Here is a 27,643-nt window from a genome sequence, read left to right on the forward strand (position 1 = left end):
CCTCCTAATCCCAGGAACCTGCAGATATGTGACCTTCCAGGGCAAAAGCGATGCTGCAAATGTGATTAAGGATGCTGAGATAGGAAAGTTATCCTGGATTATTCAGGTGGGTTCGTTGTAACAGTGAGGATCCTTGTAAGAGGGAGGTAAGAGAAGGAGGCAACCCACTGCAGTATTCTTGCCTGAAGAATCCCATGGACAGATGAGCCTGGCAGGCTACAGTCCATAGGGTCACAAAGAGTCAGACACAACTGAGTGTCTAACACACACACACACACACACGAGAGTCAGAGGAGGAGAAGGGATGACGGAAGCAGAGGCTGAAGTGACGCGGACACAAGTCAAAGAATGTGGGTAGGCCTCCAGGGAGCAAGAGAACAGCTTTTCCTCTAGGGCCCCTGAGTGTGCCGCCCTGCAGACACCCTGACCCTTCTCAGCATCCTTACAGCAGCCACAGGAAACCAATACAAAGGTCTTGGGTTTTACTCAGTGAGATAAGCCACTGGGGAACTCGGAGCTGAGGGGCGAGAGGATCAGCTTTCTGTATTAAAAAAATCACTCTGCTGCTGGGAGTTGACTGTAGTGTCTCCCAGATCAGTCACAAAGCCCTTGACATAATATAGGTGCTGCCACATAGGATGGCCAGATATTCTGATGTTTCAAGAGGAGCCAACTAAAGTGATCTTCAACACATGTGAGGGCTGGGTGTCTCTCAAGGGATGCCAATTTGAAGAGAGGCCGAGTAGTGAGAAAAAGAGCGTCATCTTCTACATCAGGTGATGCAGATTCTATCTCAACACCACTAATTGTGTAAATCACAGGCAATTTTCTTAACTCTGGGCTTTTGTTTCCTTATCTGGGTAATAATAAATACTTTACAGGCTCAGTTATTAAGAAAGCTGAGATAATATGCTCATTAATTAGTGAATATTTATGAAGCCAGGTAGAAATACGGAGGCCAGAGCTGAGCGAACTGATGATAATCTCTGTCGTGACAGAGCCCAAAGAGGAGGGGGGTGGGGACAGAAATGTAGGGTCTCTGGGGTGGAGTTTCCCAGCACTGAGCTGGGTTCTTCTTTTTTGTTTTTTCCTAGAGAGACAAAGTATCACTATATTAAAGATTATTAGGTACTTAAGGGAGAGGGAGTGGGGAGTTACTGTTTGGTTACAGAGTTTCAGTTCTGAAGGTACAAATAGTTCTGGAGATGGATGATGGTTGCAAAACAATGAGACTGAATGCCATCAAACTATACTTAAAAGATGTAGAGGTGGGTTAGGATGATGCATTGTTAAAAACTGTACTTTTATTGGAGTAGTTTTTTTTTTAATGTTAGTTTCAGGTGTATAGCAAAGTGATTCAATTATACATATGTTCATTATTTTTTCGTCATTTTTTCTTACATATAGTATCATGGAATATTGAGTAGTTGGAAAACTTGGTCCTTGTTGGTTATCTATTATTAATAATACATAGTAGTGTGTGTGTCTGTGTGTTCATTCCAAGCTCCTGATTTATCCCTCCCCACCACCTTTCCCCTTTGGTAATCACAGGTTTGTCTTCAATAATTTTATTTCCATTTCTGTTCTGTAAGTAAATTCATTTGTATCTCTTTTTGAAAAAATTAGATTCCACACATGACTGATAACATATATTCGTCTTTGACTGACTTGACTTAGTATGATCATCTCTAGGCCCATCCATGTTGCTGCAAATGGCATTACTGCATTCATTTTTAGAGCTGAGTAATATTCCAATGTATATATGTACATCTTAATCCATTCATCTGCTATTGTGAATAGTGCTGCAGTGAACACTGGGGTGCACGTATCTTTTTGAGTTATTGTTTTCTCAAGATACATGTCCCAGAGTGGGATTCCTGGATCATATGGTCATTCTGTTTTTAGATTTTAAAGGAATCGCTATAGTGTTCTCTACAGTGGTTGTAACAATTTACCTTCCCACCAACAGTGGAGGAGGGGTCCCTTTTCTCCATACCCTCTCCAGCATTTATTGTTTGTAGACTTTTTGCTGATGGCCATTTTGGGTTTGAGGTGATACCTGATTGGAGTTTATAGATAATAAAATACATTTATTTCTCCAGTAATTAGTGAAGTTGAGTATCTTTTAATGTACCTGTTGGCCATCTGTATGTCTTCTTTGGAGAAATGTCCCTTTAGTTGTCATTTTTCAATGGGCTTTTTTTTTTTTTTTTTGACACAGAGCTGCATGAGCTGTTTGTGTATTTCGGAGATTAATCCTTTGTAGGTTACTTTGTTGCACATATTTCCTGCCGTTCTGTGGGCTGCCTTTTGGTTTTGTTTATGGTTTCCTTTGCTGTGCAGAAGGTTTTAAGTTTAATTAGGTTCCATTTATGTTCATTTTCATTTTTGTTACTATAGAAAGTGGATTAAAAAAGATCCTGCTGCAATTTATGTCAAAGTGTGTTCTGCCTATGTTTCATAGTGTCTGGCCTTACATCTAGGTCTTTGATTCATTTTGAGTTTATTTTTGTGTATGGTTTTAGAGAATGTTCTAATTTCATTCTTTTACAGGTGGCTGTCCAGTTTTCCCAGCATCACTTATTGAAGAGACACTCTCTTCATTGTGTGTTCTTCCCTCCTGTGTTGCAGATTAATTGACCATAAGTGTGTGGATTTATTTCTGGGCTCTCTATCCTTTCCTTGATCTATATTCCTGTTTTTGGGTCACTACCATACTGTCTTGATTACTGTAGCTTCGTTGTATAGCCTGAATCTGGGAGTCTGATTCCTCTAGCTTCATTTGTCACTGTAAGGACTGCTTTGACAATTTGGGGTCTTTTGTGTTTCCATATAAATTTTAAGATGTTTTTGTTCTAATTCTGTGAAAAATGCCGTTGGTTAAGCTGTGTTCTAAGAAGCAGGAGATGGCCAGTCAGAAGGAGAAGGGGGTTCAAGGTATCTGCAAAGTTTGGAAATAAGGGAGCATAAGGACCCAGGGGAACTGAATTTCTTATAATGCGCCTGATATATTGTAGGTGGTGAATACACAGTAATCAGAATTACCTATATTTCTTCAATGTATTCAGTATCAAGCCCTGTGCCAGGCACTTTATATAGGCATTACTCCTTGAATCACTGCAACCTGTGACATACGTACTAGTGTTCCAAGTTTACCAAAGAGGACATTCAGTCTCAGAGAGGCTAAGTGATTTGCCTTGAAGCACAGCTAGTGATCACCACCATCATTAACAAAGGATGAAGACACTGACATCAATACTGTATGAATCAAGGCTATACCAGTGTAGAAATAACCTGGAAAAATCAACAATCACAGGATCTATATGGACCAGATCTGTTAATGCAGTGACTTGGCAGCTAGAGCAATGAGCCTCATGGGAGTTCACGGATCAAGGCAGCTGGTGGGAGAGGTTGGGAAAGGGATGGAGGGAGATGGCAGGAGGCTGGAGCCTGCATGCTGATGCTCTTTACACGGCATCCCCAGGGGGGAATCCTACCTAACTGAGCAGAGGCCAGGATGCAGGCAGCATTTGGAGATACAGAGGCGTGCACCGACCTCCTGGCTTACTGAGCTTCCTACACTGGTGATTTTTCTTTTCTTTACCATCCACAAGTTTCCCTAACTACTACAGTCTGCTTTTGACTCCTTGGATCAGGCCAAGGTCAGCAATGGCCCCTCATTGTCAAATCCAACAGACTCTGCCGTTCTCATTTTTCTTGCCTTTCCTTTGCACTTGGTGCTAAAGACCAATCCCTCTGCCCTGAGCTTGGGAGCGCCATCTCCCACTCTCTGCTTTGTGCATGAGCCCTCTTGGTGCGCGTTGTCTTCTGGACATCTCTTGCTGCCCCCACTCCCTGGGTAGGGGTGAAAATCCTCACTCTCTGGTCATGAGCGCTTCCACTCTGTCAACAGAAGTGGCTGGGCTGATTTCCTTGTGTTGGTGCAATGAGTGGCTGAGGCTGATGCTGACAAGTGGCAAACTGCTGGGAGCCACGGGGCTGAAGGTACAGGGGCTGCTGTCAGGAGAGAACGAGACCTCAGCTCTCGGAGCTTGGATACCCGCAGCATCAAATGTCAGACCACTTTTTAATCAAGCCCGAGTTGTAAGGAACCTAAGCGATGCTCACACAAGTTCCCAGGACTCACTCACAGGAAAGTTACAGTAAAAGGAACAGGAGGAGGGAAAGAAATTTGTGCTGGAGTGTGCCTCCGCTTCCAAAACCAGAACAGCATCACTCTTTCTCTTAAGACTTTGTGAGCAGCCAGTTAGAGGAACTTGCTTCCCTGTACCTCCCCGACCACCTCTGTTGGTCTTGATGTGTCCCGTTTGATGCGGAGCTACATCTTCTATGGGACTGGTTCATTCTGGACTTAAAAAAAAAAAATTTCATATTGCAGTATAGTTGATTTACAGTGTTGTTAGTTTCAGGTGTATGGCAGAGTGGTTCCATTATACAAATATCCATTCTTTTTCAGGTTCTTTTCCTATATAGATTATTGTAGAATACTGAGTTCCCTGTGCTATACAGTAGGTCCTTATGGATTATCTTATTTTCATGCCAATGCAGAAGATTCTGGTTGGATCCCAGGGTTGGGAAGATCCCCTGGAGAAGAAAATGGCAACTCACTCCAGTATTCTTGCCTGGGAAGTCCTATGGACAGAGGAGAAATGTGGGTTATAGTCCATGGGATCATAATTAGAGCTGGCTTTTAACAACTAAACAACAAGTGTATGTATGTTAATCCTAAACTCCTAATTTATCCCTCCCCTTCGCACCTTTGGTCATCATAAGTTTGTTTTTGAAGTCTGAGTCTATTTGTATATTGCAAATAAGTTCATTTGTAGCATTTTTAGTTTCCAAATATAAGTGATATCACATTTGTCTTTGCCTGTACTTCACTTAGTATGATAATCTCTAGGTCTACCCATGTTGCTGCAAATGGTATTTCATTCTTTTTAATGGCTGAGTAGTATTTCACTGGATATTTGTACCACATCTTTACCTATTCCTCTGTTGATGGATATTTAGGTTGCTTCCATGTCTCGGATATTGTAAATAGTGCCAACATGAACACTGGGGTGCATGTACCTTCTCAAATTATGGTTTTCTCTGGATATATGCCCAGGACTGGGATTGAAGGATCATATGAGAATTCTATTTCTAGTTTTTTAAGGAACCCCCATACTGTCCTCCATAATGGTTGTACCAACTTACATTCCTACCAACAGTGTAAGAGGGTTCCCTTTTCTCTCCATCATTTCTAGCATTTATTGTTTGTAGACTTTTTGATGATGCCCATTTTGACCGGTGTTAGGTGATACCTCATTGTAGTTTTGATTTGCATTTTTCTAATAACTAGCAATGCTGAGCATCATCCCAGACTTCTTTGCTCACTGGGGACGGTGGGTGGTGGCAGCGTTAATAACACACAGGTTGCCTGCTCATGTACCCATCAGCTCTGCTATGCTTGAGGTCAGCGATGAGCCTTGCTCATGGTTATGTTTCTTGCTCCAGCACTGTGCCAGACACACAGCAGGCATTAAATGAAGGAATCAATCTGTGGTTATCTTACGTGACAGAACGGGTAGTACTGTGAAGAAGGCCCTTGGAAAGGACAGGGCCAGATGGCAACTGTAGTTCTGCCACTTGGGGCTTTTGATCAAGTTTATCTTCTGCATTAAAAAAATGGTAACGTTTATGATAAAAACAATCACATTTGTCAAGCACCTAGCACAACTGCTGGTGCATGGAGGGTGCTTGTAGACAGCTCTCAGTCTGCAAGGATTGCCTGCACCCTCGTATCCTCCCAGGAGGCTCACGAGGAGTCGACAGGCACAGCTGGGGTGATCCCTACTTGAAGAGGAGGCTGAGACATGTGTCTTAAATGCCCCCGTACTTCTCTGATTTCTGCTTATTCCTGGAACTGTGTGGGTACAGTGCAAACGAACCAGTGAGCAAGCTGGCAGATGGTGAGAAGCAGCAGGGTTGACATGGCCACGCAGGCATGCTATGCTAAGTCGCTTCAGTCGTGTCTGACTCTCTGCGACCCCATGGATAGCAGCCTACCAGGCTCCTCCATCCACAGGATTCTCCAGGCAAGAAAACATGGCCATAGATACCGCCAACCCTTGGAGGGGCACAGAAAAATGTGTGTGTAGCTCTGAGAAGCCCCCTGTTTCCAGATGCCCCCACACCCCTTATACTGCCTAACTTCAAGAGGACCCGACAGAGCCTGGCTTCCACTAGAGCAACGAGAGATCATCTCAATAACACCTCTCAGGAGGACTTAGCAGCCTACCTCTGGGCTAGGTTTGCTTCTCATCTGCGTGGTAACTATGGAGGCTGACCTGGGCACAGCCCATCCCAGGCCTTGCTTCACACCCCTGCTCAGGCGGCCAGGTAATATGGTTTTGCTCAGATTCTATTCCAGTTGCCTAGGAAATAAGTTCCCAGTAGATAGGCTTGCAGGAGGTATGTGGGGACAACAGCAAGGACTTGCAAATGAGGGCGGTAAGGCTGACTGCAGGCAATGGAGCTGTAAGACACATCGGGAATGCAGGCAGCGATGGGCAGAGTGCTCTGATGGGCTGGGGGGCAGCACGACTTGTGGCTTCTGACTGATGGTATTAACATAGCCAGTTGAAGTTAGGTAGGGAGGGGCAGAAAAGAAAGAAAAGCTACGAATGAGCTTTCAGGGCAAATTAATAAAAGAAAAAGCCATTGTTGATTGCACCCAGATCTCTGCCAGGGACTCTGGTCAGTATCTCACGTCCGTCTCAACATCCTTATTCATTCCTACCTGTTGGCAATAATGTAACCCGTTTCCTGTTAGCAGTTATGACCGAAGAACCAAGGGTGCTTTCTGTGTGCTGTCCTGGGTTAGCTGTGAGCCGGCGGTCACTGGAGGGGCTGCCAAGAGCGTCACAGTTTGGAGGGCAGCCTGCGCAGATTCAGGCCCTACTTGGACACTCACCTCCTCTTACTCTCCAGCAACTTACATCTTTGTGCCACTGTTTTATCCTGTGAGATGGGGCTAGTGTTAGGACCTGGGCAGATTAAATGGGCCATCTCATGTAGAAGCTGAGACAGTTCTTCAATGCATAGAAGGCATTTGATAACTACAATCGGGGAGGATGATCATGGCCGTCATAATGATGACAGAGATGGGCCCATCAGGCATTTGGATCCACAAACAGGTTAAACACAGCTATGGAATGGAGAGAAAACATTTGTAAACAACACAACCTACAAGGGCTTAATTTCCAAAATATGCAAACAATCCAATCAAAAGGTAGACAGAAGAACTAATAAGACATTTCTCCAAAGAAGACATACAGATGGCCATCAGGCACATGAAAAGATGCTCAACATTTCTAATTATTAGAGAAATGCAAATCAAAACTGTAATGAGGTATCACTTCAGTCAGAATGGCCATCATCAAAAAGTCTACAAATCATAAATGCTGGAGAAGGTGTGGAGAAAAGGGAACCCTCTTACACTATTGGTGGGAATATAAGTGGATGCAGCCATTATGGAAAAAGGTATAGAGGCTCCTCAAAAATACTAAAAATAGACTTGCCACATGATCTGGCAATCCTGCTCCTGGGCATATATCCAGACAAAACTCAAAAATAGGTACAGGCACCCCTATGCAGCACTGCAGCACTCTTTACAGTAGCCAAGACATGGGACCGACCTGAATATCCATTGACAGACGAATGGATGAAGAAGATGTGGTATATACATATATACAAGGGAATACCAGCCATTAAAAAATGAAATAATGCCGCTTACAGCAACATGGATGGACCTAGACATTATCATATTAAGCAAGCCAGGAAGAGGAAGACAAATACCATATGGTATCACTTAACACTGGGCTTCCCTGGTGGCTCAGACGGTAAGGAATCTGCTTGCATGCAATGCAGGAGACCTGGGTTCAATCCCAGGGGTGGGGAGATCTTCTAAAGAAGGGAATGGCAACCCACTCAGTATCCTTGCCTGGAGAATTCCATGGATTAGAGGAGTCTGGCAGGCTACAGTCCATGGGGTTGCAAAGAGTCAGACACGACTGAGCAGCTCACACTTTCACCTTCATCACTTATATGTGGAATCTAAAATATGCCACAAATGAATTTATTGCAAAACAATCTCACAGACATAGAAAACAGAGTTGTGGTTGTCAAGGGGCTGGGGAGGGATGGAGTGAGAGTTTGGTATTAGCAGATGCAAATTATTATATTAATACACAGAATGGATAAACAACAGGGTCCTACTGTAAGCATAGGGAACTATATGCAATGTCCTATGATAAACCAACATTGAAGAGGTTATATATTGTATATATATGTATAGCTGAATCACTTTGCCACAGGGCAGAAATTAATACAACATTGTTAAATAACCTGCTTTTTATAAAAATTGAAGTATAGTTTAAGCAGAATGCCTTTGGATAAACTCAGGCTAAATGGGTTTTCTGCTTAGTAATGCTGTGCCTGTGGGTGTGTTACTTCACCCAGGTATCTTCATCTGTTAAATGAACTGTGATAAGGTTAAATGACAAAACACATGCAGAAGCACTTGCCACAGTGCTTGGCCTATAATACGTGCTCAACAAATGTTCACTGTTGTAGAAACAATGACGAACACAAGGAAATGCCACCTGGTCACGTCCCTCATCAAGTAGCCAGTTGGCCTCATGTGGTACCACCTGTTCCTGGCCCTTGTTCACATGTCTGCCCTCATTCAACCGGTGTTGACAGAGCAGCCATCACGTGCCAGGGGACTCGTGATGGGGGAGGACAGTGAGACACCCTCCTGCAGAGGACGCAATAAACGTGGAATCTGTCACTCACCTGTACAGCCAGGATATGGTCTCGACCAATGGGGCAGGTCTGTCCCCTAGGGAGCAAGGCAACATCAGCAAAAAAGCAAAGCAGAGGGGTTTAAAGCTGCAAGCACTGAACAAAGATGAGGATTCTGCTGGGTGAGGGAAAGAGGTGAGACACCTGCCCCAGTCTTGTGGACGTGGGAGGTTCCAGGTGATGGAGCTGTCTGAGCTTCGGCCATTCTGCAACATTCCTCAAACACGCCAAGACAGTCCATGCCTGGATACCAACTAGTCCTTTACGGCTGAGCCATTTTCAAGGCCTGCCCCGCCCACCCACACTGGGTCATCGTCTTGTGGGTCTCAGCTCCTGTGTTGCTAGGAGTAGCGGCAGCGCCCGCAGCTGGAGCGCCCTCTAGAGCACAGACCCTGCATGGACAGGAACCTGGCCTGTCCCATGCACTGCGACAGCCCGAGCGCCTAGAACGGGGCCTGGCCACGCAGATGTACGACCACAGCTGTGCAGTGTGGGACGTGGCAGCCATGTGCTTTCCGACCATTACTCCACTTCATCCTCCCAGAGCCTTCAGTGCGGAGAAACCTTGTGGTCCCCACTCACAGGAAGTTTGAGAGGTTAAGTACCTTTCGGAAGGTCCGTGAATGGAGGGTAGAATGCTCAGTGTTGAGAAGCAGGTCTGAGTGACTCCAAGGACAGCACGGCCACGACGCTGCCTGCCGCCGAGTGTACAGAAGGTGCTCACGAGTGAATGGTATGAGCACATAGTTTCTCATTTCTTAAAAAACGAGATCATTACACTAAGTCGCCAGGCTGTCCTGAAGGCAGCAGAGTGTGCAGGAGTGGGGGGTTCTGGGTGGGGGCCTGGCAGAGACATTCAGTTCCGTGTGCTGAGAAGGGGCCAAAACACAGACAGTTAACTCCTGCTGAACGCCTACTGGAGCCCCCACAAAGCTATGATTAGCCCCTTTACTAACTGAGGAAAGGGGGTTGGGGAGATGAAACAAGCAGCCCCAAGGCACATCCTTGGTGAGCACAGCAGAACCTGGTTCCAAGGCAGGTCTGCGTGACTTCCGCCATGCCTGCGAAATCTCACTTGACATTTGTGAAATCAGGAGTGAAGACTGCACATCTCCACGCTCGTTTTTTAGAAGAACCAGGGGGAGGGGGTGGGAGAGAGGTTTCAGTGAAACTCTGCAGCTGTGTCTATGCATAGAGCCCATTTCATTATTCCCCAATTGATCTGTTTGTTTTTGCTGTAATGTTAGCTAGTTACTAAGCAACTGCTGGAGAGCTGGGATGCTGAACTTTTTTTGGTCATCAAGTAGCACCCCCCCCCCAAAAAAAGGTGATATGGGTAAGTATTTGGGGGTCTGATAAGACTGCCAATCAGACTGCTCTGGTATACTGAGTTTCAAGGGGGAATATAGCTGCTTGCATTTACTTAGCAGCCTAGTGTAGGGGTGTCTACCTTTCTTCTTGGACAGTAAGAGTTAACCTCCCTGGGCATCAGTTTGGTCACCTGTTATAACACTTACCTCATAAAGAAGTGTTGAAGAGTAGAGGAAATTTATATAAAGCAGCTGGCAAGGATGCTGGTAGCTGGTAAGGGTTCAGTCAATAGTAACTATCATCATTTTTAGCAGTAATGCTTTAACAAGGCTTGCGGAGAGTATTTTGTTGGATATCCACACTGAAGAAGTCAATCTTTGGGGGTGGTGTTGGGGTTCACAGCTGCCACGGCAAACTGTGCCCTGAACCTCATCCCAAACCAATGCAATGCTGGTCACGAACATATCCACTTTTAGTGTTTGGATCAGGAACAAATCTATCCCACTCACTGAAAAAATTTTCCTTAAGCCTACAGCAAGTCAATATGGTTATCTTCACATGAAAAGGACTGCGTGCTGATTTGGGACTTATTCTTATAGAATCATACTCCTTACCAGTTCTCAAAATTTTAGTTCCTAGGGATGATCAAAATCAGAGGTCACAATGACAAGGGATTAATCACCAAAACTTACAAATAGCTCATGCAGCTCTATGTAAAAAAACAAAACAAAAACCCAATGCAATAAAAAAATAGGTAGATCTAAAGACATTCTCCAAAGAAGACATACAGATGGCCAAAAAAGGACAGGAAAAGATGCTCAACATCATTAATTACCAGAGAAGTGCAAATCAAAACTACAACCAGGTATCACCTCACAATGGTCAGAACAGTCATCATCAAAAGTCTACAAACTATTAATAAATGCTGGAGAGAGTGTGGAGAAAAGGGAGCCCTCCTACACTACTGGTGGGAATGTAAATTGGTACTACTGCTAATGGAGAGCAGTATGGAGGCGCCTTAAAAACCTTAGCGTAGGCTTACCATATGATCCAGAATCCCACTCTGGGGCATACATCTGGGAAGAACACATCATCCTAAAGGATACATGCACCCCTACATTCACAGCGGCACTATTAACAATGGTCAAGACGTGGAGACAACCTAAGTGTCCATCAAGAGGGATGGATAAAGGAGATGTGGTGTACACATATATACAATGGAGTGTTACTCAGCCACAAAAAGAAGGACATGATGCCATTTGCAGCACCATGGACTGACTCAGATCACATACTAAGTGGAGCAAGTAAGAAAGAGAAAGACAAATATGTATCAGTCATATGTGGAATCTGATTTTTAAAAAAGATACAAATGAACTTATTTACAAAACAGAAGCAGACTTATATTGAAAACAAACTTAGGGTTACTGAAGGGGAGACATGGGTGGGGAGGCATAGATCAGGAGCCTGGGTTGAACACATGTACACTACTATGTCTAAGATAGATGACCGGCGTGCTACCCAACAGACTGTAATAACCTATATGAGAAAAGACTCTAAATAAATACACGTATAACTGAATCACTCTAGCAGAACAGTGTAAATCAACTATGCTCCACATGTTGAAGGCATGCCTTCCACATTAAAAGCTTTGAGGGTTGTGGGTGGCCAGGGTTCCTTCCTCAAGTGGAGTCTACATATACTCAGTCCCTGAAAGACAAAAAGCCAGTGGCATACTTATGTCTCTGCTAATTCCACAAAGCAACTTGGTTATCTATTTGAGGAACCACTGTTTAGACCTAAGAACATGGCCTCTCAGAAACAGTTAGAAAGATGCCATAGGGATAGAAAAGGGTTAGTCTCCTAATGACAAACTAGATGATGAACTACTAAAGTCTTTTCTCTAACCGATATGCCTCTATCAGTTAAAAAACAAAACAGAGGATAGAAGGGCCTTTCCTGATTTTTCCCCTCCTATCATTAAAATTATGAAGGAACAGTCTTGCTTTTCATACAAAGATAGCGATAAAAAATGTTTGTATAATAAATGTATTAATAAATTAGCAACAATAGAAAAAAAACTATGGTTCAATAAAATTTTTTTTAAAGGTCAGAGGTCACAAACTGTTGGTCTTTGGGGGCAAGAAGGTTCTATTCATCCTGAAGACATGTTTGGTTTGACTCAACCGTGTTTCAGTTTTTAAAAAAAAATTACTTGTCAACGCTAGAAATTAAAACATGAAAATCCAGATTTCTCATTCCTCTTGCAAAATATAAAGACCTTAGGCCTGACCTCTACCCTCCCCAGCATCAGCATGCACAGATGGCAGCTGCCTGAGATGGGGACTCCTGTCTCCCTAGTGATGAATCATGCTCACCACCCTTGGCTCCTTTAGGCCAAGGTCCTGGCCCCAGCGGGCATTTGTATTTGCGACTCCTGGTATGTCTGTTTCATTTCACAGTGAGGAAACAGGCTGCAAAAAACCAAACTGTTGGAAGTCACGCATTTACTTATGGCTCAGGGTGCAAGTGGGGTCCAGGGTCACTGTGCAGGCCTCATCCGCTGTAACACTCAAGTTCAATGCCATGACATCCCGGTCAGTCCAAGAAGGACGTAGGCACAGTAGATCAAGAGAGGCCCAGTACAAGAAACAGGCCAAAGCAGGCAGGACTTCCAGGTACAGACTTTTGCAGAGGAAGTCTTGGGTGGCAACATTTGAAAGAGGTTCCCTGTCTTGCCTTCTAAAGCCCAGCCACCTTTGCAGACAGTTCTTGATTTGAGCTGCAGAATTGCTCTCTGGTCCATCTATCTGTCTCTGCTGCTACTTCCAATCCCTTCGCTGGCCTCCATGTCTCGCCAGAATGAATGCAGTCATCCCCTAACTTATCTCCTCTTGCCCTACTGACTGTGATCCTTCCCCGATGCAATGAAAATGATCTTCCTTAAATGGACATCTAGTCATGCCATGCTCTCAGTGTTTTTCCACTGTCCCTCCATCCCTGCTCATAAAGTATAAACTCCTTAGCACATTTTATGAGAAGCCCTGCAGGACCCACCCTGGCTTACATTTCTGGCCACATCAGCTCTTGCTGTTCTCCCCATCAGGGCTCTGGCCACCGTGCCTCTCCAGAATGAATCTCTCTCTCCACCTGGACCATCGCCCCTCTCCTGGTGAACTCCAGCTCAGTCTTCAGGCCTCCATGTAGGTCGAACTCTCTAGAACATCCGTCCTATACTGACTCCACCCCAGATCAGGCTGATAGCCCTGGGACAGGACACACCCATCAGGGTACCTAAAGAGTCTGTCTGTAATCAGCCGCCATTCCTGCTGGTCTAAAGCTATGGGATTCACAGATCCTATCTGTGTGGGTCACAAATATGGGGGCCCTAAGGTACCTTGTCATGGTTACTCACTAAATGAATGGAAACTGGATAGAGGAGAAGAAAAGTCAGGGAAGTCCCACTATCTTTTCACCCTAGATAGGAAGTCACTTCGCTTCTCTGGTCTCTCTTCACATGTGCACGAGAAGAGGCTGGACGAATCGACAGATGAATGGATAAAGAAGTTGTGGTACCTATATACAACAGAATATTACTCAGCCATAACAAGGGACACATTTGAGTCAGTTCCAGTGAGGTGGATGAACCCAGAGCCTGTTAGAGTGAAGTAAGTCAGAAACAGATACCGTATATTAACACATATATATGGAATCTAGAAAAATGGTACTGATAAACCTATTCGCAGGGCAGGGATACAGATACAAACATAGAGAACAGACGTGTAGACACAGTGGGGGAAAGAGAGGGTGGGACGAACCAAGTAGCCCTGAAATATATACATTGCCACATGTAAAACAGAGAGCTAGTGGGAAGTTTCTGTGTAACACAGGGAAATTAATGCCGTTCCCTGTGACAACCTAGAGTGGTGGGATGGGAAGGTTCGAGAGGGAGGAGACATGAATACTTAAGGCTGCTTCATGTTATTGGATGGCAGAAACCAACACAACATTGTAAAGCAATCCTCCTCCAATTAAAAATAATTTAAAAAGAAAGCACTGGATAGGAGCAGTTATTTTCAGCTCAGGGTCTTGGCCTGTGAAAAAAGGAATGGGCTTTTAGGGGCAATTTGCAATATTTCAAAATGCACAAGGGAAACCACACATGTTCCTCTGATGTGGCTACAGGCCAACAAACTTCAGTTCACTCTGCAGTAAGAAAGTGCTAATTAATGGGCAATACCCAATCACATTGGGTAAGGTCATGATTAGCAATTATTGACAGCTTTGATCAATAAAACACAGGAAGATAAAATACATTCTGAATAGTCTGTTCATGTGTAATATTTTTCAAATCATGAGGACCATGATAAAACAGTCTTTGGATGGGAGAGCAGAGACCTGAGTTTTAAGACGGGGCCAAGTTCAACTAACTGGAAGGAGGTCTCCACAGGTGCTCCTGCACAAGAGTCCCAGAGGGTGCAGGGTGGGCTATGGTCCAGTCCCGAAGCCTCTCTCTGGCAGGTGGGAGGTCAGCTCTCCCCCCCAACCATCTGTTCACTTGGAAACCCTACCCAATGCACCCAGAGTCTACTCTGTCACCAACCTGCAAGCAACTGAGGTCTCACAAGAATCAGGGGCTGAAAGTGCGGTCTTGCCACGCGGGGGCGCCCTCACTCCACACACCCGAGATCCCAAGGCCCAGCTGGAGCCGGAGGACAGCTCCATTCCTGAAGCCCCGGCAGGGTCCTGGGTTCAGGGTGCTCAGTGTCACTGCCCATGTGTTCTGAGAAGACACCTCCCATCCTGCCTGACTGAGGGGTGTGTTGCCTTGAGGTCACTCATCTGCGATTCTTAACCGAGACAGGCTGGAAGGGATTCCACCTGCTCAGCAGGCAGAAACATCCCAAGATAAGCCTGGATGGAAACTCAATTCAGAAAGTGGACAGGGAGCACCGACTGCCTTCCCCTGCTCTCGAGAGCAGGGCAGGGGTTGGGGGTGGGGTGGGACGGGTGTGCGCACATCAAACACATACTCTGGCTTCAGGACCAAAGCGTTAAAGACTCTTGTGGGAGTTCTTTTAAGACTGTAAGACTGAGAGACACACGGCGGAGGGAAGTGGGGAGGGCCAGAGACCAGGCGAGAAAGAATCCTGATCCTGCTCTGCCAGGCACAGTGGGTAGCCACAGAGCAGCCAGACAACCATGAAGCAGACAGGCTGTAGAGCTGGGGTCCGAAAGATGATGGCTCAAATCCTGACGCAGCCCAGGCGTACCTGAGCAGGTTACCTTGCCTCCCCGAGCCTCCCTGTTCACAATAACAGGGAGAGTGTCACCATGCCTGCCTTTTAAACTTGACGTATGGATCCAGTAGGACAATATATGCAAACCACCCCTCATGGTACCTGGGTCAGGAGGGCACTCAGGAGCAGAGGTGACTCACGCTGACATATGACAGGGATAAAGGGTTAAAGCAAACTTGGACCAGTTACATGTTGTGACTTCAGTTTGCGTGCTTGGGGACTTTCAGGCTAGGTAGATTCTACAGTCCCTTCTGCTTCAGATGGTTTGTTATTCCACAACAAATGCTACCCCCCACACAGCCATCTATGCCTCTCACAAGTCGAGAGCTTTCTCCAGCTGCTGGATCCCTGCCCTCCACGTTAGGAGGGCTGAAAGGGAGTCCCAGCTGCCAAGCCAGCAGCAATGATCAGTACACGGCCCTGGGGTTAGGCCGGCTGCCCTCAGCTCCCACTTTCGTAGGTATGCAGCCCTTCAGTCTCCCACTGGGGAAACAAAGATTAATAACAGTACCTGTGGCAAGGATTGCAAGGGGAGGGAATGAAATCCCACTTGTCAGGCATTCAGAACTGTGCCAGGCACTCAGCGAGCACTTCAATACATGTTAGCCATCACCACCACTTTGATTTGTTTTACAGAATAAGCAGTGATCTTACTAGAATGCTTAGATGAAGGCTGTCTGATCCAAAATTAGAAGAGGGATGTTTTCATGAAAGCTATAGACAGAGCATTAGACTGGGAGACAAGAGATGCTTTCTAGACCAAGCTCTGCCTCGAACATTTCATGAGGTAAACTGGGATTTCAAGCCAATAGTCAGAAAAATGAAGGCCCTGGGTAGCCGTGGGGCCCCTCCAAACCCGGCAGTCAGGGGCCATATCCCTGGGTGGATTTAGGTAGTTCCCGTCCCCTTCTGGGTTCCAGCCGCCCCATTCAGAGAGGGGGCGTTGGAGCCTGCACCCCGCGCGTGCTCACCTGAGGTACTCATAGAGTCCGTACATGGGCAGGAAGTCGATGTCGGACAGGAACATGTAGGGCGTGCCCACGTGCTTCATGGCCACGTTGCGCAGCAGGTTCACGGGGTAGAACTGGCCCTCCTTGTACACGATGTGGTAGGCCACGTTGTGGCGGCCCATGAGCACCTCGGAGCCCTGTGCGTAGCGGAGGAACTGCTGGGCCTCGGCGTCCGACAGGTAGAGCGCCAGGCTGACGGGCCCCTCCCAGTGCTTGCAGATGGCCTCCAGCATCTGGAGCCTGCAAGAGGAAAGGACACCTGACGCACCTGCGCATGCGCGGGCCTCACCGGCGTAACCAACCATTATCTGCGTACCTGCGCATCGTCCGCCAGCCTGGCGCTGGTGCCGAATCCAGACCCCTGCTCTAAGCATTAGTTAAACACTGTGTGACCGGGGCCAATCACCAAACCTCTGTTCCTTTATCTATAGAACGGGCACAAAACACTCGGCTTACAACCAGACAGGTGACATGGAGAGAGTCACATTTCACTATAAGCCTTTTCAGGCTCCTCTTTTCAATAGTGGGTGGGGAAAAGTACATGGAATGATGTAAAGAACCCTTTCCAGCTTAAAACTCCCCACCTCCCTCTCTCGCTCAGCAAAGGTAGACAGCAGTGTCACTACTCTCCTGAAGCAGCGACCAGCATAGGAGGCTTGGCCAAAGGGAGGCCGTGAGGTACAAGGAGCATGAAAACAAGCTGTAATAATAAGAGTGATAATAACCACAGTGACCGACTCATCACTATGCACCAGGCACTTCCCAGACCCTGTGCCCCTCATCTGCCATTCCCCCCATTCTCCTGATGAAGGAATTGAGGCTCCGGGTGTCCATTCAGCTTTAGTGTTGGACCTGGACTGTGTGCACTGGTACCTGGACAGGACTTTGAAGACAGTGAAAAGAAAACACTGGCAAAGGGAAGGAAAAAAAAACAAAACATGTGAATGCTGGAGACAAAAGTGAGCCTGGGGTGATGCTGTCTTCATTTTTCAGAGCCCTTACTGCTCCGGGGGAATGGAGCCCAGATAAAAAACAAAAGGTGCTCCCAACCAAGAGGGATCTGCAAAAATGTTTGAAGAGACATCTAGAAAAAAAGTATTTTCCCCCCAGAAGCATTAGAAGTGCCTGCTACATAAAATCTACGGTTAAAAAAACAGCAAAAGCCTATTTCAGTTTTTTTCCCCCTACTCAGCAAGAGGTACAGAATCAGAATGCTCACTTTATCTGGACAATTACCAGGAAATAGATTCCATGCATTTCCATGCTTCTAAACAAAAGAAAATGGGCACACCTATCTTGTGTCAATGGCTTTCCTGACGGACTTTCAGTTTCCTCTCAGTAATTCTGTGAATTGGTATTGCCTGGATTTGCTTCCTCTTTCACTAAGGAGGATTAAGGTATTCATGGGGTAAAATGCCCTCCATTTCTCATACTTTATAGCACTTGTTAATCAAATTGACCACAGCCAGTTTTGAAAGAGGCACTATATTCTCCACAGTGCTTGATTTCACTGAAATTTGTGTCCTGCCTCTGCTACAAGGCCCCTGGTCTCTGCAGGGCTCTGAGACCTGGGAGTTTGAATGATCCCACCTGCATCTCAGACTCTGCAATTGGATGACAGAACTGTTTATACAAAGCCTTTGAAATTTGGGGAGTAAAGGGCAAGGATAATTTCTGCATCCATGTGGATGTCAGAACTGCTAAAGGGGATGGGATGCAGGAGGCATGACTGAGTGTGAAGAGAGGCCAACTTTGGCTGGGGACTCTCCCACTGACCTGCTTTTGGATTTTGTGTCTGAGTTTTCTAAGCAGGGAGCAAGCCCTGCCTGATTCAGTTTGTCTTCCCCCCTCAGCAAAGAGTTTAGAGTGAGGACAGAGACACAAAATACTTAGGGTTTTCAGGAGAAAGGTGCTGCTAATGTGACAAACGTCACATCCACGTGGACTCTACAGGAATCAGCGCCAGAGGTTCCAGAAAACCTCAGTGACTGAAAACAAGTGATGGCATGGCCACTTCCTGTCTTCCTGCCACCAGCTCCAATCTCTCTTGTCCCTTAAAACCAAGCTCCCTGCTGGGATCTGAGCAACAGGCAGATAGATAAACCGAGGTTCATCATGATGATGATAATAGAGAGAATGTGATCATGATACAATAAATCTCTACCACATAGCTGTTGTTTACGGCATGCCAGCCACATTTGGGCTGTTAGCACTTTTAAGACTCACAGTAATGCTATAAACACAGTGCAGAGTCTCATCACTGTGTTACAGGGGAGGACGCTCCAGGAGAAGCGATTTCTTTCAAGTCACATAGCTACAAGGTAGACAGGCTGGATCCACACACCCAGGTCTGACTCCAGCGCCCGGGATCCAGACCACTACTCAACATGAACTGGGTTTGGCTGAGAAACATGTCCCCATCACCTGTCTCCCCAAACTGGAACCTGGTCTAAGCTTGGCATCAGCTTCCCTTTATTCCCTCCTCCTCCTCTTCCTCCTTGGTCTCTCTTGGGGTCAGAGGTCCCCCATCCTCTTCATCCTTCTCCTGGTTGTTTCCCCCCAAACACGCTTGTTCCCTAAGGTCTGTCCCTGTGTAGTTCTTGTTGACACCGAGTTTTGTGCTGAGTCTTTCTTAGGTAGGAAGATAAGGATCTGGCATATCAAGGACCTGGGCCAATGGAGAGGGTTTCAAGAGACAAAGATTAATTCTGCAACTGCAGTATCATCCATTGGAAAGAACCTCTGAGATTTTCAGTCTGATTACACCATCATTATGATGAAAGGGCTCAGCCTCAGGGAGGGTCTTGACTTGCTGAAGAGCACGCAGCATACGAGAGGAAACGCTGACACCAGGACCCATCCTGATGCTCTGTCCCCTGCTCTCCCCTCCCCCGCCATGCCCCCCATCGCTTCATGCTGGGAAGAGGAGGGCAAAGGCTCAGGAATGCCTAGGGAGGACCCCCAGGGGGTCCTACTGAGACAGGGAGCCCCAGACAGTCTGTGGGGGTGTCAGGGAGATGGCCGAGTCCAAAATCCAGAAGACTGGGCTTGGAAGGAACTCTAGAATGTCAGTCATTCCGAGCAGCCAGGCAGATGGCCACTCAGCCTCTGCTGGAATGGGGAACCTGCTCCCTACAAGGCAGATGGCTCCAATCTGGTACCCTGAGCAAGGCAGGCTGAGGGGTCCAGCGGGTAACTGAGGGTTCTGGGCTCAGGCAGAACTAGGTCTGAACTCTGACCTGTGTCAGTGTCTCTGGGCAAGTGACCATAGTTGTTTGTGCTTCCATTTCCACACATGCATACAGGGGACAATAATACCTTAGTCAATGACAAACTGGCTATAAACTCTTCCCCCTCTATCTACATGCTTTGCTATTACCCTCCCCCTCACTGATTCTGGGCTGGCCATGGGACGTGCTTTGGTCGATGGGACATCAACAAATGTGACACAAGTAGGGGCCTTGAAAAGTGGTTGTTTGGTGGGGCTTGCCCAGAGTTGCTCCTGGAACCCTGTGACCGCTGCCTGGGAACAGCCTTAGTCCTGACCATCACGTGTCTATCACAGAACTGGATATGCAGCAGGCACTCGGCACATGGGGGCTTCCCTGGTGGCTCAGTGGTAAAGAATCCGCGGCAATGTGGGAGCTGCAGGAGATGTGGGTTCGATCCTTGGGTTGGGAAGATCCCTTGGAGCAGGGCATGGCAACCCACTCCAGTCTTGCCTGGAGAATTCCATGGACAGAGAAGCCTGGTGGGCTATAGTCCACAGGGTTGCAAAGAGTTGGACATGACTGAACAGACAGCACACATCCACGCTTGGTACTTGACACCTGTGATTGCTGCCTTTCAAATACGCATACCTCCAGCAAATATCTACTGAGCATCTACAACATGCAGCTATTGTGCTGGGCCCCAGAATGAATGAGAAAGACAAGGTTTTCAATTGCACTTCTGAAGAGAAGATAATAAGCAGACCAAGATAAGATCAGAGTGAATTGAGGCTAGATGGGCCACAGAAGAGGAAAGAGGATGAAGAGTCAGGGTGAAGGCAAGTGGAAAGGTCAGTGTGAGCCCTGAACAAGGAGAAAGACTGGTCTCGATCTTGAGAAAGCCTGGGTGAAAAGTTTTCCAAGAAGAGGGAGGAGCCCTTGGGATACAGAATTTAGTGTGTTCTCAAGTAAGAATAAACAGGACCAGCGTAGATGGCATATGGACACGAGAGGGGCAAAAGGAGAGACGTGTTTGGGGATGGTCAGGGGTCAGGTCATACAGGGACGTCAAGGTCTCGGTGGGCAGCTCTAAGACTTCTAAAGGCGATAAGAATGCATCAGGGAGTTCTAATGATGTGACCTGCTGTGTATATATATATATATAAAGATCACCCTGGCTGTCACATGGTGAAAGGAGTACTTTTCACTCTCTAGAATGATGCTTTCCAAGCTTCAGCAGGCTCAGGGTCACCTAGGAGGGCTTATTACAACACAGATTCCTGGGTCCCACTGCAGAGATCCCTGTTGGGCAGATCTGGGGTGAGATCCGCGTATCTGTGCTCTAATAAGGTCCCAAGAGACGCTGTGCTGCGATGGGACTTAAGAATGGGACCCCGTTAGCTTAGCTCATGTTCTCTTTCCCTCACTTGCAGAAAACAGAGCAGGCCCATCAGCCACATGAGTCCCTGGAACTGCAGTTGGTACTTCAAGGGCTTCCTTCAAGAAGCAGGGAAGAGCAAGCGTCTCCCGGCCAGGTGGGAGGGATGCTGTAATCAGGATCCCTCCTGGCCAGCTCCCTCTGTCCTTTTGACCACCCTCTGGAGTGAGTGGCCGGGTCCACCAGTGCAGCAGGCGACATTCATTCTTTCTGAGCGGAATTCTAGAGGGAGCCGGGCACAGGAGCCCACATGCCGGCTCCCCTAATTCGTTGTGGCACTCACGTAGGGCCTCCTTCTGACTCAAAGGTTTACAAACATACCCAAAATGTTTCTTCAATTAAAAATCAATCCAAGAGGCACCAGTCAGCCCGCTGCATCGTAATTGGATGTGTGGGGTGGAGTGGAAGGAGGCATTTCCGCCGTCTTCATCAGCTTGTGTGCTACTGCTTTATAATTTCTGATTATGTCCCGCGAAGCGTCTCTTGCTTGGTGTGGAATTCCTTGAGTTCTGTGAGGTATTGTCTGGAATAGCAGTACTTGTCACAATGCGTTAGGGGGGAATCACACGTCTGCCATGCTGGGGGATGCGTGTGCTTTGAAGGGAAGGCATCTGCGGTTGGTATTTGCAGCTGAGGTGAGAGGTGCCTGGCCTGTCTTTAAGGGGGTGGTGAGGGCAGGTGCCAGGTCTCCTGCAGCTCAGGCCAGGAGGATGCCCCGCAGAAGGAGGGGCTCTGTCCTGTCTGTATTCTTTCGTTGATAACAAGTATATACATAAGGATGGATTTGGGTTGTTAATAATTAAATGTTTTTCCTTTTGTGGGGGGGGGGGCACTTATGATGTATATAGGATCTTAGTTCCCCAACCAGGGATTGAACCGGTGCCCCCTGCAATGGAAGTGCAGATTCTTAACCACTAGACCGCCTCTGAAGTCCTTCCCTTCTAATTGTTTGTGGATTCCAGGTTGCAAATGCCATAGCCAGCATAAAGGTAAAAACCACTGAGAGAACTGTGCTGGTGTTTGTGGCACATTTGCTGATCACCGGGTACTTTCTAGTCTCTTACTTTATAAAGCAGATGGTAACCTGTGAATGGTATTATTGTCACTTCATAGGTAAGTAGAGTGAGGCGCAAACAGCCTAAATAACTTGTCTAAATTCATATGGTTAGTCTGTAGTGCAGCTTGAACCCGTCTTCCTCTCCTTTATCCCCCTACTTCATTTTCCCTCTCCTAAATACCTACCCTGTGCAGATGCTGTGGTCAGCATCTCTGGATCTGGCAGGCACTAACTGAACATCATTATGTCCCAGGGCTTTCCCAGAGAGCCTCACATTTTTCTCCTGAGTTCACAGGTGGCCACTGGCTACTGATCTTGATGGGGAATATCTTGGCGATAAACTGAATGTACAAATAGAAGGTGTGAATGTGACCAAGGAAAACCAGGATGCTCTGAAAGATGGGAAACTGGGATCGCCTGGAACTCACTCACCTGGGCAGATCACAATATCTGAGCTTCATGTGCTTCCTCTGGGGGGACTGAGATATACTTATGCTGCCTGGAACAGAAGACCAAGCCTGACCATCGTTCAGTACAACGATCAAGGATTAGGTTTTGTTTTCATTTTAAATGACACAGAGAAGAAGGAAAAAATAAACACAAAGAGTGGACTGTTCTGGCGGGTAGCCTGCTGTTGGGCTTGGTGGGAGAGGGCGTGTGCACCCAGACTGGTAAGGAAGGGCAGGGGTGACTTGGGACATGGGTCTAGGTCAGTCCTTCATGCAGCCTCACTGGCAGCCTGGCAGGTTTGCGCTGGAAGGGTTGGCCACCTACCCTGGTTTCCCCAAGCCATGCCCACCTGGCTGACATCATTTGCTCTCTTCTTCCTCACCCGAGCACCTAAGCCCTAACTGTGTGCATCCCAGCGGGCCTGGGGTCCTGCTTCCTCGCAGGGGGCTCCTCCTTTCCCTACAAGGCTTCTAATGTCAGTCCACTCAGCCTCCAGCTCAATGTAGGCAGAACCTCTCTTGGGGGTATTCCCCATTCCTTCCATTCTCTGCCCCAGCCAGGGCAGGGGCTCCTCCCGTGGGTTCTCATAGCACCCGTCTGTTGTCAAACCTGTTCCCTGCCTGTGGCAGCCTGAATTCTCAGCTGGCCCCAAGACTCTTGCCCTAGCTCCTGGTATATGGTCGTGGATCACCCCTCCCTCGAGTGTGAGCAGAACCTGGTACTATTCTATACGATAGAATAGTACAGCTGTGATTATGTATATAACAGACTGGCGAGATTCTCCTACTGGCTTTGAAGAAGTAAGCTGCTCCACAGAGCTAAGACCTAAGGGTGACCTCTAGGAGCCCAGAAGGATCCCAACTAACAGCCAGCAAGGAAATGGGGACCTTGGTTCTACAGCTGAGTTCTGCCGAAACCTGAATGAGCTTAGAAGTGCACCCTGACTCCCAGGTAAGACTACAGTCCAGTCAACACCTGGATTTCAGGCCTGAGACCCCAAGCAGAGAACCTGCTAACATGTATCCAGACTTCTGATCCATGACACAGTCAGATAAGAAAAAAGTGTGTTTCTAAAGCTGCAAGATCTGTGGTGACTGATTAAACCACAATAGAAAACAAATACATGATCTGAGTCCTGAGTTCACTACATATTCTGTGAGGGCGGAATAGAGTCATATATATATTCCCAGCCCTACAAGAGTTGGCCACAACACAGTAATAGATGCTTCCATATTATCTGCTGAGAGATCATATGAATTTTGGAGACGAGAAAACTGGGGTCATGAGAACAGAAAGACCTTTCCTGAGAGGACACAGCAGGTCAAGGACTTGGCTGGTGCCAGAACCTCTGTACTTGTCCTTTTCGTCCCATTTGTTTCATTCCATCTTTGTTGTTACTTGTTATGAAATCACTATAGACAGTGACAACAACCATGAAATTAAAAGATGCTTGCTCCTTGGAAAGCCATGACAAACCCAGACAGCATATTAAAAAGCAGAGACATCACTTTGTCGACAAAGGTCTGTATAGTCAAAGCTATGATTTTTCCAGTAGTCATGTACAGATGTGAGAGTTGGACCATAAAGAAGGCTGAGCACTGAAGACCTGATGCCTTCAAATTGTGGTGCTAGAAAAGACTCTTGCGAGTCCCTTGGACTGTAAGGAAATCAACCCTGAATATTCATTGGAAGGACTGATGCTGCAGCTCCAATACTGTGGCCACCTGATGCAAAGAGTCGACTCATTGGAAAAGACCTTGATGCTGGGAAAGACTGAAGACAAAAGTAGAAAAGGGTGGCAGAGGGTGAAATAGTTAGAGAACATCACCAACTCAGTGGACATGAGTTTGAGCAAACTCTGGGAGATAGTGAAGGACAGGGAAGCTTGGTGTGCTGCAGTCCATGGGATTGCAAAGAATTGGACACGACTTAGCAACTGAACGATGACCAGCAAGTTCTGCACAGGTGTTCTGGAGTCTGTGCATCTCCAGGAAACCACTAGCCATGAAGCGATTTAATTCTACAAGTTGTCATTTGCTAAGAAGCAGTGGGACTCACCGCCTCCACAGCTACTGTCAACACGCGTCATTCCCAGATACCCCTGGAGGCCAGGTTCCCCCACTCTCTGGGACTCCCAGGCTGCTTACTGTGTGAACCATCTCGTGTCCCTGTGCTTGCTTCTTCATTTTGTTCATTCTCCAATCACTTGTGACTAATCACAAGTGACATTTATTGAACACTTACTAAGTGTGCCAGGTACTGTCCTCAGCACTTTAAAGGCATGAACTTATTTCCTCCTAAAACCACCCCATGAAATCATATCCACAGGCATCTCCAAAGTGGCTCAAAGACAGAATGAGGCCATCACACTCCCTTCCTAACTATGGGAGTGGAGAGGGAATGACATGGAGAAAGCTGGGGCCAGGGCAGCCACTTGCACACCATGTGTAAATTGGAGAGGAAGCTGGCTAGCAGAGGTGGGCAGGAAGCACACAGGACAGCCAGAAATGAAAAACTGCATAACCCTGGAAGGCTTTGAATCCACTCACCTCCTGGCAGCCAGAGATGTTTTCAAAAACATAAACCAAAGTAAAAACTCTGTGTAAATTTCTATAATAAATTCCCATCACACTTAGAATAAAATCCAAATATTTTATGAGTTTCTAATGTTTACAATCTTAACCTCATGCAGCTTCCATCTCAAGTCCCTCTCAAGTGATGCTTCAGCCACACTGGCCTTCTGTCAGGGTATCTGGATACACAAGGCTTTTCCAACCACAGGGCCTTTGCACTTGCTGTTTTATCTGCCTGGAAAACTTTTTTTTTTTTTTTTGGCAATGCACATGCTTCCTTGGTGGCTCACACAATAAAGAATCCGCCTGCAGTGCAGAAAACCCAGGTTCTATCCCTGGGTTGGGAAGATCCCCTTGGAGAAGGGAATCGCTACCCACTTCAGTACTCTTGCCTGGAGAATCCCATGGACAGAGGAGCCTGGCAGGCCACAGTCCATGGGGTCACAGAGAGTCAGACATGACTGAGCGACTAACACTTTCACACACCCCCCACTATGCCTGACTCCTTTTCTTATCCTCAAGTCTCTGTAGAAGTGTCCCCTCCTTTCAAAGACCTCCCCCTGATCATACCACCTAAAGAAGGTCCCTCTCTTGACATTGTTAATATCGATCTCTGTTCCTTCAAAGCACTTATCACAATGTTAATTATTTGACTTAACTATTTACTAGTCCCATATTATCAACACCGGATGCACATGGCAAACCTAAAATGATGCAAGGTCTTCACAAAGATTCTTACTTAACTGGTTTGCAATGGAGCTGGACCATGATTTTTTTTTTTTCTAAAGCTCCTTTGGTTATTTGATTTGTCCCCAGTTAAAGCTGAGAATCAGTGCAATAGACTGTAAGCCACATGAGGGTAGGGACCACATCAGTAGTTCCTGATAAAGGCTCCAAGAATGATCCCTGCATCAACACATGTGTAAGAAAAGAAATAGTGGTTGCTTTCCAACATCGACTGTGGGTCCAGTCCAGGTGTTTCCTTTTAATACACCTCCCCTTTTCCTTGAGGTAATTTGACTAGAGCTCTATTTTTTAGAATCAGTTCTTCCTCCATCCTCAAAAACAACCAGCATCATCAAAATACAGGAGCCCTTGGTTTTCATTGCTGGAGAAGGGATGAGACATAAGCCCTATGTTATCAGGCTTCCATGTTCCAAGCTGGTGGGGCCATCTCTGCCTTCTCCAGGTGAAGGGCAGCAGTGAGGGGACTGTGTGGGCAGCGGGGTCCATCTACCTACCTGTCCATGGAGAGCTGAGCGACCAGGGTGACGTCTGTGTTGTCTGAAGCAGGCTCATACTCATAGTGCAGGAAGTATAGGTGGGTTCGGTGGACGGTGAACCGCTCTCGCCGGAACTCATAACACAAGTCATCCTCGTCCAGTTCTGAGAGCTGCTTCTGGAGCTGAAAAGTAGGAAAGAAGGCTTGGGAACAAGAAGGGGATCCCCAAGGGGGTCTGCCTGTCATGCCCTGTCCTTCCCTGAGTTTCTTATCCGCTGGACCTTGCTGATCGGCCGGTCAGAGAAGGACAGGGTCCTGTCTTCATTTTCTTCTGCAATATAATCTGATGTCAAAGAGGTGATGATAGAGGGCCGCTGCCTCATCATCTGAGGAATGAGACCCTCTGAGCCGAGAGTGATGGTGGCAGCACTGACAAATGGATAAGCAACCACAAACTCCTTATACAAAACAAAAAACATTTTCCTTGATGACCCAGCACAACAATTTCAAACAACAGGTGGTAACTGTCAAAGAACAGAGTAATGAAAACCAAACTGAACAGTACCTTTGTGTGACCCGATGCTCTTCTCTCTCTAGAGCTACAGACTTAAAACTCTATACCATGTACTGGAAAGGAAAAGCAATCCCATACAAAAAAATTTCTTCCTTTAATTTCATCCAAGTTCAATCAGTCTCAGTACCTGCTCTTTTCTCTTTCTCCCTCTCTTCTGGTACTCTGAGATGTTTTACTTCATTAACCTGCCGATAGGACTTCTTCACTTAGCTCTCCTATTCTCCTTCCTAACCAACTAGTGGAAGAGTTAGCTGTCCCACTGACAGGAAAGGAGGAACTTAGCATCCAACTAGAAATAAAGTACACAATAAATGTAATGTGTTTGAACCATCCTGAAACCATCCCCAACCCCTGCTCGGTCCATGGAAAAATCGTCCTCCACAAAACCAGTCTGTGGTGCCAAAAAGGTTGGGAACTGCTGGGTTAAACTATGATCTTATTTCTCAAGATGTGTACTCTGACAGCTGACTGCATTAAATGGTCCGGTTCCTTCACTTCCCCCTGCCCTTTGTCATGTGACTCTTGGTGCTGCCTACTACAGAGGCAAAGATTATTTCCCCAATCCTTGAACCTCCTTGGCTGGACTTGTGACTTGCTTTGGCAAACAGTATGAGGGGAAGCAATGATGTCCCAA

The 27,643-nt window shown here is 46.7% G+C and overlaps 1 protein-coding gene across 8 annotated transcripts in view; it reads right to left on the minus strand.

The window, feature by feature from the left end:
- Positions 1-27,643, minus strand: part of LARGE1 (LARGE xylosyl- and glucuronyltransferase 1) — a 589,892-nt gene that overhangs the window by 15,710 nt on the left and 546,539 nt on the right. For all 8 annotated transcript variants that reach the window (XR_010663630.1, XR_010663631.1, XM_065938554.1 and 5 more), the window contains 2 exons: positions 26,455-26,618; positions 16,448-16,726 (listed from right to left, as the gene is read on the minus strand). Coding sequence is in view for 6 of the 8 variants with exons in the window: in XM_065938554.1 (XP_065794626.1) it covers positions 16,448-16,726; positions 26,455-26,618 (443 nt within the window). In the remaining 2 variants the exon portion in view is untranslated. The remainder of the gene's footprint in view (positions 1-16,447; positions 16,727-26,454; positions 26,619-27,643) is intronic.

This window comes from Muntiacus reevesi, chromosome 1 (genome assembly GCF_963930625.1).
Source record: "Muntiacus reevesi chromosome 1, mMunRee1.1, whole genome shotgun sequence".
Classification (NCBI taxonomy): Eukaryota; Metazoa; Chordata; class Mammalia; order Artiodactyla; family Cervidae; genus Muntiacus; species Muntiacus reevesi.